Source organism: Nicotiana attenuata, unplaced genomic scaffold, assembly GCF_001879085.1.
Source record: "Nicotiana attenuata strain UT unplaced genomic scaffold, NIATTr2, whole genome shotgun sequence".
NCBI classification, from domain to species: domain Eukaryota; kingdom Viridiplantae; phylum Streptophyta; class Magnoliopsida; order Solanales; family Solanaceae; genus Nicotiana; species Nicotiana attenuata.
This window is the reverse complement of record NW_017675586.1, coordinates 7,996-24,525: the sequence shown is the minus strand read 5'-3', so window position 1 is coordinate 24,525 and position 16,530 is coordinate 7,996. Positions and strand designations below refer to the sequence as shown.

At 41.1% G+C, this 16,530-nt stretch overlaps 1 protein-coding gene across 2 annotated transcripts; it reads right to left on the bottom strand.

Annotated features, from left to right (window-relative positions):
* Window positions 1-605: 605 nt before the first annotated feature.
* Window positions 606-4,013, bottom strand: LOC109220234 (mitochondrial carnitine/acylcarnitine carrier-like protein). Of its 2 annotated transcripts, XM_019384691.1 has the most exons (5): window positions 3,693-4,013; window positions 3,413-3,506; window positions 2,424-2,528; window positions 1,934-2,322; window positions 606-1,377 (listed from the first exon to the last, which is right to left on the bottom strand). In XM_019384691.1, the coding sequence occupies exons 3-5, from the start codon at window positions 2,424-2,426 to the stop codon at window positions 876-878; spliced, it is 894 nt and encodes a 297-aa protein (XP_019240236.1). In that variant the 5' UTR covers window positions 2,427-2,528; window positions 3,413-3,506; window positions 3,693-4,013; the 3' UTR covers window positions 606-875. The 2 variants fall into 2 exon arrangements, with proteins under 2 accessions (XP_019240236.1, XP_019240237.1); XM_019384692.1 differs by lacking the exon at window positions 2,424-2,528.
* Window positions 4,014-16,530: the final 12,517 nt, after the last annotated feature.

The following is a 16,530-nucleotide window of genomic DNA, read 5'->3' as shown; positions in this document are numbered from 1 at the left end:
ACCACATATGCCACTGGTTCTAAACATGTCATGAAAGCAAGATATAAATGTGTTTTACTGCCATTCGCTCGGAATGCATGGACGGACTAGCTAGAAGGGATGAATGATATTTTTAATAATGACAATCTGCAATAAGTCACTCCTATTTTTTTTTTTATCACTGTGACTATACCTTCTCTTTCATCATCCTTACCTCTCTAGTTGAAGCCAAAATAGAAAAAGAAAAAAAAAATTAAAAAAAAAAAAAAAAAAAGAGCAGCCCGATACACTAAAATCAGTGTTTGGCCATAAAATTTTTCAGTATTCACTTGAAGATAAATTTTAAAATTTTTCGAAAATTTGGAAAACTCCAAAAAGCTATTTTTCAAAATTCACTCAGATCACTCACAAAAATTCAAAACAACCCAAAATTTCATTCATGTCCAAACACAACTCTAATTTTCAAATACCATTTTCACTTAAAAAACAATTCACTTTTTTTGAAATTATACGATTCTTATGTCCAAACGCCCACTAAGAACACTCGAGCACTAGACTATCTTTAAGTCTTCAACCAAGAATCATGCTTCAATTATTTGGAATGTTAAGATACGGCATTGTGAATGTCTGAATAAAATGTACAATCTCCTGAATTTTTAATCCATCATCTTGTCATTCTTGACATTGTCAAAAACCAATAAACACTGAAGATGAAAGCAGAGCAGATAACAAAAACTGGCAACTATTTTGGTAATCTATGCCTCTTATATATATATTTGTATGACAACAAAAGTTGGCTCACAAAAATCTCTTTCTTCTTAGTCCCCAAAAAATGGTATTAATTTTTTCCAATTGGGAAAAATATAGTTAAAGAAGTAAGTGTAACGGTCCCCAGATTATCCCAAACTAGACCGAATCATCTCATATGCCAAGAAGCAAGCAGCATTTGCTGGGACACTACGCGCTATAGCAGGTCCAAACCCCTTGTAAAGGCCTTTGACACCTTCTGATGCCAAAATCTTCCGAAAAGCATCAAAAGAGCCAGAGTATTTTGGGTTTCTATAATCATCTACCTGAATTACACTCTTAATAACATCTGTTGGATACACCGCGAACCAGACTGAACCACCAGCCAAGCCTCCAGCTACTATAAGTGAACCCCTTCCCAGTCCAGAAGTATCCATGCCTCCTGCAAAGTACTGCTTTAACGCTTCGTATACGCCAAACATGACAGCATTTCCCGGCACTTCTCGTGCCAGGGTGGGGAATAGACCTTTGAAGAGACCCCTTACACCTCCTTCAGAACGAAGAACGTGTCTTGCAACATCCATTGGCCCTGCATATTTTATGGCCACAGAAGCTGACCCTACACTTGCCAACGCGCTATGGGCTTGTAATCTGCACTCAAAATTTGAGAATTCAGCAATCAATTTTGCTAAATACATAAGCAGGTTTACCACTAATGCTACATAGAGGAAGCCGCAAAACACATGAAATGATACAAATAGTTTTTACAAGTTGTGTTTGGACATTAGACCACCAAAGCACACAGTTAAAGAGTCCAACTGCAAAACACATGTAAACGCCACTTTGGTGAAAAGAAAATCATAACAATGAGGCCTTAATCCAACCGGCCAACTTGACTGTTGATAATATAGGAGCTGAGGGAAAACGTTACAAACATTTGACGATATGATACTCTTCATAAAACTTGGTACTCTTCTTTTTCCTAGATTAGTGAACTTTGACTAACATCCTAACATGTCGTATTTCACCATTTTGATATGAGGTGAATTGCAACTTCAGTAGGTATAGTTTCTAAATATCTTTATTAGTCCAGTACAATTTATCTCTGAATTTCGATCAAATTAACTCTTGATAAGTAAAATGTGCCAAATGGATTAGGACAGAGGGAGTATTATAATTTCTGACTTTAATGCTACAAAGAGCTAACCTGCATTTGATAAGTTCAGTTGGACAGGCAAGAAATGATGCAGCAGTACCAGCAACAGCACCACAAAGGATTTGCTGCTTGACAGTAAGAGGGGCACCAGGTTCAGACCTTAACAGCGCCTCGGTTTGACCTCTAACAGTGAAAAGCAAAGCGTTGAAGGCGGCTACAGTTGCAAGTGGAGCTCCCATGCCTTTGTATAAACCCCTTGGACCTTCAGAAGCCACTGTTTTCCTGACTGCATCAATGGCACCAGCATATTTTGGAGGTTGCCCGGGTAATGGGGAAGGCTGGCTTTGGAGCTTGACTTTTATGGTATCAAAAGGGTGGCCAACTATCAATTGTGCTGCTCCACCAACAGTCCCTGCTGTTAAATCCTTTGCTATATCCATCTGCAACATTATGAAGACAAAACACAAGAATTAAGGAATAGACATATCTCCAACTGTGCGCAGCTTATTATTTTGAACACAATGAGAGTAAGGCTAGATACCATGTAGTAACTTTTTTGAGAGAGTTATATTGATTGGAAAGGCAAAAATACTTGTCTGAGGAAGACTAATTTTTTGCATTTTGTCTTGCAGTAATTGAGGGGGTCCTACATGTTGCAACATTAGACTATTAGCCATTCTAAGCATTTAAAAAAGGTACTGATTTAGAAAAATTCTTTGTAAACAAGTTATGCAATTCCCGATTTAGTTAATATTGCTGACACAGACAATTTAAGGTAATTTGTTTACTTAGGAAAAACAAAACAAAACTTGGAAGAATTAAAGTATGCGCACACTGTCGCACATAACGTGTAGCATTTAGATGGAATATTAACTAAAATACAAAGTTTTAAGGACAAATTTAGATTACAAAAAGAAAAATTAAATTAGATTACTACATTTAGATGGAATAGTCAAAATCTTTTACTTGAATCCTGGTAATTAGGTTGGTAGACTTCAATGGCGGAAATAAAATTTACAGCTGTGGGCTTTAAGATGCCAGCCAAAGAAAGGTACTTCTGGTGAATAAATGATCAAATTAATATGCCACCAACTTCTTGATGTTCTATCTCTTTTTTATGTTTCTCCAAAATAAGGGCAGCTTGGTGCGATAAATAAGCAAAAATAATCCTGGGAATAAATATTTAGTATCGCCTTATCTCTTGTTTGGTTACTAATTCTGAGATAAATTAATCCTATGGTGAAAAATAGTAACAGAAAAACTTATACCCGCCAGAGGGTAGATGATTAATCTAGAATAACTTATTCTAAGAATAAAACAGTAATATTGACAATCCTAGGATTAATACATACCAAAATCGTAAATAAGAAATAACATCAGCATAACTAATCCAACATAACTAATCCAATATAACTAATCCTAGCATAATTTGCCCCTCAAACCAAACGACTCCTTAATCCAGCTCAGAACAAAACACTAGAACAAAATCACATAATCCAGCTCAGAAACAAAAGCAATAAAAGTAATTACCTGAGTGATTCTTGGTAGTGTAAACGAATATATATTCAACTTCAACCCAACCAAATTAAATCCAAAATGTTATTTCAAGACCTTGGGCTGCAATCTGAAATTCCCAGATAGCCAATATAACCAATATAACATAATCAGATCAAATACATACTTGAATATAATGATTTAATAATTCAAGAATCAAGACGAGGAAAGTATATAATAGTGAATGGAAAGCATATATAACAGAGTCAATATCGGTATTCGGACAAAAATATACAGAACTGCTATATATTCGTACCTGTAGAAGGTGATGAAGGGGTGGAGAAGACGAGCACGCAGATTCTAAACAGATCCTTTTTCCCACCACCGTATGCAATTTTTCACAGAGTGAGAGAGATTTATAGTTAATTAAAGTCGTCATAGGCTCACTTCTCCAATAAATGTATGTATTTATAAATGGTAGTTTGAATAATTGCGTCTCCAAGTTACTACCTTCCTTCTTTCGATTGCTTACAGATTTAGACCAAAAAAGGAAAATTACTTCGGGCAGAAAAGGAAGAAATAATGTACTGAAATTGCATTTATGAGTGCACTCACATTTATGAGTTGCCTTTTTTGAATAATATTTTGCTAACAGTAAAGTGAACTGACTTTCATATGAGATGTTTGCCTAATTTCTCGCTTGACTGACAAGTGTTGGAGTCAACATCAAATTCAAAAGATTTTTAGTATATGTCAAAAGTATTTTTAGAACTTATCTATTGAATAGGCAAAATACATACTTTACTCATGGACTTTGTACTTGTTTGACCAAAAAGTATTAAGCATTTTTGTTAAATTAATTAAATAAGAAGATAGTAGATAAATTCTAGTTAAACATAATAACTCCTAGATGTGAAATCGGTTTATACAAATGACGTAGGATTGCATTTAAACCGATTTAATACAGCGGGTATTAAATGGCACAGTTATAAGTATATGGGGGAACAATGATAAGCAATAAATGTACTAAATGACAATAGATGTAAATAGAGAGAATGATTCGCCCAAATATTGAATGAGGTGGATGATTCTCTCCTCTGATAATGATGTAAGACAAACAATTGTGGGAATATACGGAGCTTTCTCGGATCTGATGCGAGAAAGTGTGGGATGAACAACAAATCAAATCTTTGTGGAAAGACAATGTTTGTAATTTACTTTAGAGTCAACTTTTCATGAGAGATCGTATGATATAGAATATTATCCCCCCTTTCTTCTCTCTCCCCTTCCTATTATGTGAGACATATTCCTTACCTAACTTAAAACACAAGTACAGAGAATATTGGGTGGAATATTTTCCTAAAACATTTTACTACAAAACTAGCTGTTATGGCCGGCCAGAATTCTTGACCTTGGCCTAATCGCCTTTTGGTAATCTAACCTCGTGCCAGATTTCCTTAGTTAGATTTTGACCCATACAGTTAGTCCCTCCGCCTGTCGAGGTTGTTTTTGGACGAGATCGATGGGCGGATTTCGCTAGTTACAACTTGAGAAATCTAGGCGTGTAGGTCGGGTATATGAAGTTCTTGGGGCGAGGTAATGACGTGGTGCTTCGAGATCCACATACGACAATTACGTGAGTTTGTAATGACATCATTTCATCATGCGTCATTATGGCGCATGTTCCCGATTACGTCGTTTCCCGTGCCCCTTCCGTTTCGAAAACAATGTGGGCGCTTGGCCTTCTCGATTGGGGTGCCAATATTATTATAAATAGGGATGGGAACTCCCCACTTGACTTGCTGCATTTCTTAAGAATTTGATTTTTCAAGTTTTCCCTTATTCTTCTCAAAATTCTTGCATCCTTGTTTCTCCCTTCTCTAGCATTTCCTGCTATTATTACTCCTTTCACACTTGCAATTTCTTCCCACATACGAGATAGAAAATGGCTAGTGCATCATTTAACCCAAAGGGAGTTTCTGATCCTGTCCCATTGACTGTGGACACGCCTTCTCATGACGAAGGAATGGCCATTATTGTAGAAGACGAGAGTTTTTCCACTGTTGATGAGATAGTTCCTCGATCGGGGAGGACCAGGTCGGACTTCTCGAAGCTTTCTGAAGATGATCCTGAGCCTGTTGTTTCTGACATGGATGCGGCATCGCTTGTTGAATTTAGGGCTAAATGGAGAATTCCAGAACATGTCGACCTTATCCCGGTTGGTGAAGATGTGGTGTAGATACATCACCTAGGATACTGCGCATTATGCGTATCCGTTCGTCGTCGGCTACACGCTTCCTCTTCCTTCTTTAGCGGAGGACTTCTGCCGCTATTATGGCGTTTGTCCGGCCCAGCTCTCCCCTTATATCTATAAGTTTTTTCTTATGCTTATCAAGTATGCGGAGCTAGCCAACTGTGGAATTTCTCTTCGTCGTCTGCTTTACCTCTTCGCCCCAAGTTTTCACAAGGGTACGATGATACACCTTCGCCATCGTGGGACCAAGGGATTGGTGGTGAAGATGGACGATAAGACAAATCGTTGTTTTTGGGTTAATTTCTTCTACGTAAGGACGAAGCACGTAGTGCCGAACCTTAATGGGTTTCTTGAGGCGTGGAATTTTGCTCGTAAGTGTTTCTCCCAACTCGCTGTTTGTTGTATCTTTTTGGCGGCCTAATCGTTCTCCCCCTTTTCTTCTTTATCATGTAGCCGAGAAGGATCCTCCTTCGATGGTCGATGACAATTGCGATTGGGTGAGCCAAATTATACCTCACACGGTGGGGATCCGTGAGTGGTCGCAGTTCAATGAGAGGTTTGGGCACAAACCTTCGACCGGTGAGTTATTTCATTTCGATCTTAGTCGTTTTGACCTTCATGCCGTCTTTTCTATCTCCCTTTTTTTACTCGTCTATCTTTGTTGGTAGGTCCGAGGGCTCCGAGGAGGGCGATGGATCTTACTCCCGCTTTTCGTCGGTCAGGTGCTTCAACTGGGCCTCTACTCGCCGCGGCTGCAGGAGAGTCTGTTCAAACTATTGTTCCTTCTCGGACCCCGAGCTCACGTAGACCTAGCCGTCAAGGTGCTGCCCCACTAGCATAGATTTCGGCTTTTTTAGTGTTTAATTTGGTGGATGAGTCATCGCGGGTCAAGGAGGAAAAGGCTCCGCTGAAAAGATGGAGAATAGAGGTTGACGGTGAAGCGATCAAGAATGAGGGGCCCGCGGGGGATGATCCCGAGTTAACCATGGCCGACTCGGGGGGCGATATGGCTTTGGACGTAGATACTGTGCCCCCGTCAAATATGGAGATTGCATCCATGGAAGGAGGGCAGCAATCAGAGGCAACTGCGGTCATTCTGATGAGTGATCTGTCAACGTCGGAGCAGGCTGACGTTCCCTCCTCAACCGAGGAGAGGGCGAAAGGAGTGAGCGTAGATGATTATGAATCCGGCTACGACATCGATCCCGGGGAAGAGAGAATATTTGATGAAGGGTTTACCCGGGTTGAGGTGAGAACGGATGGATCTTCTCGTTCGATTGTCATCCCTTTGGACTGCGACTTGTTGGCTGATACGGCGAGCGTGGTCCCTTCTTTGGCCCCTTTTTGCTTTACCGCCGAGAACAGGACTTTACAAGCTCTTAAGGATGCCGATTTGTCATTAGGCATATCTGGGATGGCTCTGAGGGTGAGTTTTCTTCCTCGTTATTTTTGCACCTTGCGCCATTCTCCCCTCTCTGTCTTTACTAACTCTTTTCGGATTTTTCTTTCTCTTCTCTTTTCTTCTTTTTTGGACTCTCATTTGGAGATCGAGAGCACCCGTCGAGAGAGAAGCAGAAGATTGTTTTCTAGAAAATGGTTTCGAAGTATTGCAGGTATCGTGGCAAGTACCGTGAGATGCGTGCACGGTTCAAAGCAGGCGGTAACCTCCAGTCCCTTAGATATGAGTTGGACCAGAAGGACGAGGAGCTTGTGCGGGTCATCGGCAGATGCAGTGAGCTCGAGGGGGCGCTTAGAGCCAAGGAAGACGAACTCGAGGTGAGCAAGGGGGTCGTGGCTGAGTGTATCGACCTTCAAGCGCAAGTGATGTCCCTGCGGGCCGAGCTTGAGCAGAGCTTGATCAGAGTTGCCGGCCTGAGTGGTGATTTGATCGAGAAAGTGGCAGAGTTGGAGGGGATCGAGGAGGCCAGGTGTCACACCTCCTTTTTTACACACATATCCCGAAGGATAATGTATAAGGGAGTTTTTCCATTTAAAGTGACATTATTCGAAATGGGATTATTTATTTAATTTTTAGAGTCGCCACTTGGGATAAGATTGGCTTTTGGTGTCCCAAGTCACCGGTTTAACTTGAATCCCAAATCGAGGAAAATTTTGACTTCCCAATTGGAGTCTACGAACCAGAAATTCTGAATAAGGAATTCTGTTGACCCGAGGGAAGGCGTTACGCACCCTCGGATCCCGTGGTTCTAGCACGGTCGCTTAAATTATCATAAATGGCTCAAATCTGATTTTTATACATGTTATCCTATAGTGCAATTTTAGAGATTATTTACCGCTTTTAATTAAAAAATTTAAGAAAGTGAACGTCGTTTAAGAACGTGTTTTGGATCGCGTCACATGAAATGCACCCGGATCCTCGACATATTCTTATTTAACGTTTTGGGATTTGGATTTGGGTTGCATGAAATGCACACCCGTATTTAGGAAGGTAAAATTGTTAAAAGCGCGCCTAAGCGGTTAACGAGTTATTATCTTTGCGAGAGGCCATGAAATTCGCTAAACGGCACGCCCCGAATTCTAAGTATTTTAGTTAAGCATTCAATGAGGGCCCCGCAACTTATGCATTTTTATTTGGCGAGGCTCATCTCACTTTTATTTAAAGGCCAGCCTAAAGCAAACTACGATTTTCTATTTATTTTTTGTCTCTAAAAAGGGCCTAATTAATTTGCATTTATAAATTCGGGCCTCGAGTTCAAGTCCAAATTCAAACAAAAGGGAGGACCCTCTTAATTTAAACCCGCTACCTAACTCGAAAACCTAAATTTATATTGCAAATTAATCCCCCATATTCCCAATGTAATTTTAATGGATTTTTAGCTTCCAACGGTTTTGGGCCTTGGAAGTTTGGCCCAAGAAGAGGGAAAATACAGCTTATGTTGAAACTGGGCCAGCTTTGGGCTTCTTATTATGACACTAGGCCCAGATTTGTGTTATTTTTTGTCTCTTACAGCCTTGGCCTGAATAGACTGCCCAGGCCTCCAGCTAACCGACTCAAAGGACAATTGGGCTTCCTGAATTGTTTTTGCCCAGCCCAATCTCCTAGCGTTTGTTAATTCAACAGGTTTGAGAACCCTGGCCTGTAATAGGCCCAATTAAAGCTGAAACTACCGTAGAGGAATATGCAAACTCTAGTTTAATTACTTAAGGTTGCAATAGTTTAACACATCATTTTTGTACTATAGCTAATTGTTTCTTTACCTAAATCATCAATTAACATGAAACGCTATGTAAGTAATAATCTGAGTCTTTTTCTTTTGACTTGAGCCTATTACACAAAACGGATTGGCCAAATTATATCAAAACAATAATGACTGACTAATATGGGTATACACACTATTTTTATACTAACGGGCATGCTGTCCAAGTCAAATTCAGCTTTTACACTTATGCTTTCCAAATCTAATTCAACGGATTATTAATCACGAACGGAAATCTGGAATGCTGTTGCGTAAAATCAAAATCTAAACTAATCACCAAACGAAACATACTAAGCTAATGACTAATTTACAATCCAACACAAACCACTAGTCTTATGACAGTCCAAATCAGTTTTCAACAGTCCTGATTATACAGTTCACAGTTCAGAAATGTAGTAATTGCAAAATGAAAACAAAACTACTTTAAAACTACAACAGAACCATCAGAACAATTAGCAACAAATGAGATTGCAACTTCATTTCATTTTTTTCAGCTGGTGATCTACACGAGTTTCAGAATATGTACCTGGAATCAAAGTACAATAAGATGAAGGAGAATCAGTAGCAAATAGCAAAGCGGCAGCTCATATACAGTCCAACAAATAGCAGAATCAGTCCGGAATCGAAATGTAAAAACACGGTTCCAATAATCCACAAAACAGACTTGAATAAACCAAAATGATTTGAAATTAAACCCGGGAGATGATTTCTGAACTTCAGCAAATAGAAACAACCCAGAACACACTCGTTTGACCTCAAATCTATGCAAAATTGGACTAGAACTCAAAACTAACTTCAAACAAAGCAATGTAACAGTGTTTTTGGATTTTTACTGGATTTTTGTGTGTTTTTTTTTTGATTTTTTGCAGGAATTAAGATCTAGAAGAAAATTTGGACTACAGAATTCAGATTTTTTTTTTGAATTTTTCTTTGAACTTGAAATTCAAATTTGAGAATCAGATCTGCAGAGATGGTTTTTGGGGGGAAATTAAGAGCTGAAAGTCTTTTGGGAATTTTCAGAGGTGTCCAAACTTGTATTGTAAGGCAAGGCAATGCCCTTTTATAGACAAAATTAGGGATGCCTATAGATTTTCACTTTACCCCCTAAGTCCCCCTTTTATTTTCAGTTTTTTCTTAGTTAGTCCTTTACTTGTTGGCTTGTGTTTCAAGTTATCTTACTAAGTTTCCTAGAATTCTAAATTGAACCTCATTCTAGAGTGTTTTAGGGGTTTCCAAATCAGTAATTATAAGATCCCCTACTTTGAAATACCTACACTACCCTTGAATTCAATTCTGAATCACTAGCCTAGGCAAACCAACCCCTAGCCCTGTTACCTTTGTCAAGAGGTGACTATAGTTAACTAATAAAGCATGGACTATTCAGCTATAACCAAACAAATCCTAAAAATTGAACTAATCAAGCAATCTAACTAATCAAAACATGAAAAATAATTCTAACAATCAATAAACTAACAATTAACGACAATAAAACAAACTAAAATCAAATTAACAGCGACAAACATGGATTTATCCAATCGTAACCAAATACAAAATCAAACCAACAAAAAATAAAACAGAACAAAAAGTAAACCTAAAAATAAAAACTAAAACAGAACAAAATCAACGGAACAAAAATCAATCAAGAACCCTAAAAAAAATTCTAAATCAATTAACATCATTTGAAAGAAAACTTACTGATTTTGGAATTAATTCGACTGGACTTTGATTCAACCCCGGAATGATGTGAACATGTGTTCTTCAACAAAAACACACGAACACATTATCTCGAAGCTTGACTCGAGCTCTGGACTCAAGGAATTGGGGAAAATTCGAAAAACCCCAAATTTCTTAGGGTTCCGCCGGTTTAAGATCTAAAATTCGAGGGGATGTGGTGATGTTTGAGGCGTTTCAGTTAAGGATTAGGGATGAGGAAGGTCAGGGGAGTATAGGGTATCAATTTGGGCGAGTTTGGATGAATTAGGGTTTTGGGGCCCGAGTTTCGATTTGAAATTCGAGGAATCTGGTGGTGATTTGAGGGAATCTAAACCTAGACATGGAAAGAAGAGGAGGGGAGGAGCATGGGGTGTGATTTTGGGGGCGTTTGGAGGTGGCGCCGCCGTGGACAGCGGAGCTGACGACGACTGTTCTGATTATTCGAAGAATTCTAGTGGGATTCGAGGGAAGATAGTGAGGGACTTGTGACGGGGAGATTAAGGCGGTGTAGTGGTGTAATTTTGGGAGCTATTGGCCAATCGCCGCCGGCAGAGGCGATTTTCGGCGGCGGTTTGCGGTGGTAGGCGGCGGAATTAGGGTTTGGATATTTCGGGTCTGAGAGACGGTGAGAAGGGGGGTAGGGGCGTGTTTGGACAATTATATACTTTGAAATCCTAGATTCCCAACCGTCGGATCTTACAACCTCGACGGCTGGGATTGATTCTAAGCCAAACGGAGTCGTTTTGGGGTCAAAGGGGTCCTGGATCGGGTATCTTTGACGTACGGAGCTGGATGCAGGGGTGATTTGGGCTGGGTTTGGCTCGGGGTCTAGCTTATTTGAGCTGGAATTTTAAAGAGTGGCCTAAAAATTGGGTCTTTATTAAAGCTTTCATTTTCTTTTAATTTTCTTCTTTTTTCTCTTCTTTTAAATTTCATTTCATTTTCATTTCATTTTTTTAGATTTTTGTTAAATTAAATGAGAAGACCTGATCTTGAGTCTTAGCTGATTTTGCTGTGGACTCCGATCTGAATCTTGATGCTCGCAAGTTCTTGATGTTGTTTCTTTCCGCTGCATTGGGTCAAAGCGGGATCGGTGGAACTTATGACTTTAATCAAATTTTGAGCAATCCGCACCCTTGCTTGCTTCATTTTTGGGTTCATTTCTTTTTTGTTCTTTTCTTCTTTTCTTTATTCTGGATTGAGACTCATTCCATCGGTCGTCTCGCACCCCTGTGCCTTGGTGTTAGACCTGCTTAAGACACCAAAACAAACGAACGAAATTTTTCTGCCCCAGATCCTCAGTTTTTTTTTTGGCCGGGATTTGAAAAGAAAAAGCTCCTCGGTTTTTTGGCTGGGAGATCCTCGGTTTTGTTTTTTGTTTTTTTTGCCGGGATTTGGAAAGAAAAAGCTCCTCGGTTTTTTGGCCGGGAGATCCTCGGTGTTTTCACCGGGATTTGGAAAGAAAAGGCTCCTCGGTTTTTTGGCCGGGAGATCCTCAGTTTTTTTGCCAGGATTTGGAAAGAAAAAGCTCCTCGATTTTTGGTCGGGATTTGGAAAGAAAAAGCTCCTCAGTTTTTTTGCCGGGAGATCCTCGATTTTTTGGCCGGGATTTAGAAAGAAAAGGCTCCTCGGTTTTTNGCTCCACGGTTTTTTGGCCGGGAGATCCTCGGTTTTTTGGCCGGGAGATCCTCGGTTTTTGGCCGGGATTTGGAAAGAAAAGGGTGGAGATCCTCGGTTTTTTGGCCGGGATTTGGAAAGAAAAAGCTCCTCGGTTTTTTGGCCGGGAGATCCTCGGTTTTTTGGCCGGGATTTGGAAAGAAAAAGCTCCTCGGTTTTTTGGCCGGGAGATCCTCGGTTTTTGGCCGGGATTCGGAAAGAAAAGGCTCATCGGTTTTTTGGTCGGGAGATCCTCGGTTTTTGGCCGAGATTTGGAAAGAACAAGCTCATCGGTTTTTTGGCCGGGAGATCCTCGGTTTTTGGGCCGGGATTTGGAAAGAAAAAGCTCCTTGGGTTATGCCAGGGAGATCCTCGGTTTTTGCCCGGGATATTTAAGGAATGGGATCCTATGCTACCATGATTCGTTTTCTTTTGGGATTTTCGTTTTTGTTTCCTTTCTTCTTTATTTTTCTTTTGTTTTCCTCTTTATATGTTTTCCTTTTATTTAGCAAAACGCATGAAAGAATTTGGGGGGGAACTTCCTTTTTGGTCGTTTTCCTGCTGCAAAGCTGTTTCAGCGCTTGCGCATTTCATTTCCTTTTGGATTGCACCTGCTTCTTGCACGGTTGCTTTGAATTAGACCTGTTTTCAACAAAGAACAATTTGTTAGTTTGAAACGGTGGTTGGTTTTGTGGCCTTGATCATCTCAATTGCTTGATCCGGCCCCATTTTCGTTGAGAACTTTGCTGTTCGTTTGCCTTGGGGGTGAATCTCTTTTCAAACCGACCGGGTTCAGCCTTAGGACTTCATGATGACTCGCCCGTGTGGGCTCTAGCCTTTTCACTTTATTCTGCCCTTGGGACCTTTGCCTTTGACTTCCTTTCTTTTCCAATGTTTTTGCTTTGAAAGCATCAACCCCCATAGTCAGTCGGGATTGGCCTGACGCACTCGCTGAGGCTGGGTATTTTCTTCGACTCTGACCAGGAGGAGCCCTGTGAAGCCGGTCCTGCCACCTTTTCTTTGTAGTAATTCGGAATCAATGTTAAACCGAAAGGGACTCAAAAAGAAGTATGCAAAAAAGGCAAGCATATGAGTTTGAAGAGAAGCGTCCATTTCGGGGGAAAAGAAGGACTTATCTGGGGTGCATGCTGGCTTCAAATGAACATGACATGCTTCTTGGACTGGACGCCCAACCCACACAAATTTTCCAGCTTCTCGTGAACCCATTGATCCGTATTTCAAAACCAGGAAACCTTGCCAGGACTCTTTTAGCGATGAGATGTCTTCTTTTCGGCCGACAGCGCCCTTTGCGGGTTTTCGCTAATCGACCTCTCTCATTTCTCTTCTCACCGTCGCCCGATAGTGCTCTTTGCGAGTTTTCACTAAGCGGACTCTCTCATTTTCAGTTTCTCTACTCACCATCGCCTTATGGTGCCCGAAGGTTTTCACCGATAAGACTCTCTCATTTTGTTTTCTCTCAATTTGCATTGTGTCAGATTCCAAAAATAACGTTTTCCACTTCCCTGCCTTTGCCAATTGATCGGAAGGACTTGGACAAGGTTTTGGGGTAAAAAGGATTTTGGGCGGAACTACAATTTTGGAACCATTTCGGCGGATTCATGGCCGAACCATTATATCATCTGCCCCAGTTTCATTTTTGGGGAAATTGGGCTTTTTGTTTTGGTGTGACTGAACCTCAGGGAGAGGCTGCCTACGTATCCTTTCGGAATCAAGTCAGACGTAGTTCAGGCAAACAAATTTCTGTTTTTGTTTTGTTTTTCTTTTCTTTTCTTTTTCTTTTCTTTTCTCTTCTTCTCTTTTTTTTCATCATGTTTTCTTTTTCTTTTTTTTTTCTTTTTTTTCTTCTTTTTTTTTTCCTTCTTCTTTTCCGTTGGTATTTTTGGGTTCCAAAGAGGGTGACCAAAGAAGCGTAACCGGCTCAAAGGGTTTACGAAGGGTTGATAGTGTTTGGGTAGCAAGAAGGAAAGCCTTCGTCATCTCAATTGCACAAAAGCCATCATCGCAGGAGGCCTAGACATAGTACCTTTTGACTGCATCTGCATTGACTGCTGTTTCAGGGTCATTTCCTTCGATGTCTCCCAGATACAGTGCTCCTCTTGGCAACATCTTTCGGATTATGTATGGACCTTTCCAATTAGGGGCAAACTTCCCTTTTGCTTCCTGGTGATGAGGGAGAATGCGTCTGAGTACCAGCTGTCCCACTTCAAAATTCCTGGGACGCACTTTCTTGTTATAGGCGCGGGCCATTCTTTGTTGGTATAACTGCCCGTGACAAACTGCGGTCATCCGTTTTTCATCAATTAATGACAATTGCTCTAGTCGGGTCTTAACCCACTCACTGTCCTCAATCTCCGCTTCAACGATTATCCGAAGTGAAGGAATTTCTACTTCTGCAGGTATGACTGCTTCAGTACCGTAAACCAACAAGTAGGGTGTCGCTCCAATTGATGTACGTACCGTGGTACGATACCCGACTAATGCGAAAGGTAGCTTTTCATGCCATTGCCTGGATCTTTGAATCATCTTTCTCAAAATCTTCTTGATGTTCTTATTTGCTGCTTCGACAGCACCGTTGGCTTTTGGCCGATAAGGAGTAGAGTTTCTATGCGTTATCTTGAATTGTTCACATACCTCTCCCATCAGACGACCGTTCAAGTTTGCAGCATTGTCGGTAACGATAGTTGCAGGAATGCCAAAACGGCAAATGAGATTGGAGTGCACAAAGTCTACCACAGCTTTCTTGGTGACCGACTTGGGAGTGATGGCCTCAACCCATTTTGTGAAATAGTCAATTGCCACCAATATGAATCTATGCCTATTCGAAGCTTTCGGCTCGATCGGCCCAATGACATCCATACCCCAAGCAACAAACGGCCAAGGTGCTGACATCGGATGAAGCTCTGTTGGAGGCGCATGAATCAAGTCACCGTGCACCTGACATTGATGGCATTTTCGAACAAAGCTGAAACAGTCCTTTTCCATAGTTATCCAGTAATACCCGGCTCGCAGAATTTTCTTTGCCAGCATATAACCATTCATATGAGGTTCGCATACTCCTGCGTTGACTTCATGCATAATTCTTCCGGTTTCCTCGGCGTCAACACATCTTAGCGGGTTGAGGTCCGGGGTCCTTTTATACAAAACATCACCGCTTAAGAAGAAACCGCTCGCATGCCGTCTAATGGTTCTTTTCTGATCTCCAGTGGCTTGCTCGGGGTATTCCTGTGTTTTCAGAAATCTCTTGATATCATGATACCAGGGCTGAATGCTGGGTTCCGCCTCAACCGCATTACAATACCTGTGCTTTTCTTTGATTTGAACCTCCAGAGGGTCAATATGGGCATTGCCTGGGTAAGGCATCATTGAAGCTAGAGTGGCGAGTGCATCGGCTAGTTCATTGTGACACCGAGGGATATACCTAAACTCTACCGGCTTGAAGCGATTGGTGAGATCTTCCACATGCTGTCGATAGGGAACGAGCTTAACATCCGAGTCTCCCATTCTCCCCGGGCTTGCCGGATAATCAAATCAGAGTCCCCCGTGATTAATAAATCTTCAACATCTTGGTCAATTGCCATGTTCATGCCCATGATACAGGCTTCGTACTCAGCCGTATTGTTTGTGCAAAAGAATCGGAGCCTAGCTGTAGCTGGGTAGTGCTGACCATTGGGTGATATCAAGATTGCCCCAATGCCCACACCTCTTGCATTTACTGCTCCATCAAAGAACATTTTCCAAGCACGAGTGTCCTCAGAAATGGCTTCTACTGAATTTACCTCCTCATACGGGAAATAGGTGCTTAAAGGTTGGTATTTCTCGTCAACCGGGTTTTCAGCCAAATGATCTGCCAATGCCTGGGCCTTCATTGTCGTGCGAGTAACATAGGCTATGTCAAATTCAGTGAGCAAGATTTGCCATTTTGCCAGCCTCCCAGTGGGCATCGGTTTCTGGAATATGTATTTCAAAGGATCCAGCCTGGTTATTAGATAGGTGGTGTGGGCTTGAAGATAATGTCTCAACTTTTGAACGACCCACGTCAGAGCGCAACATGTTCTTTCCAACAAAGTGTATTTGGCCTCGTAGCTGGTGAACTTCTTGCTCAGATAGTAAATTGCCTGCTCTTTTCTTCCGGTTATATCATGCTGCGAACACAGCCAAAAGAATTTTCCAACACTATCAGATACAAGAAGAGAGGTCGCCCATGCTCCGGTGGGACCAATACTGGAGGATTTGACAAATATTCCTTGATTTTGTCGAAGGCCTCTTGACATTCGGATGTCCATTTGATTGCC

Excerpts from the sequence above, each read along its gene's own strand:
- LOC109220234 (XM_019384691.1), bottom strand. Across the intron at positions 1,378-1,933 it reads ACTGAACTTATCAAATGCAG|ATTACAAGCCCATAGCGCGT; the intron begins GTTAGCTCTTTG and ends TTTTGAGTGCAG.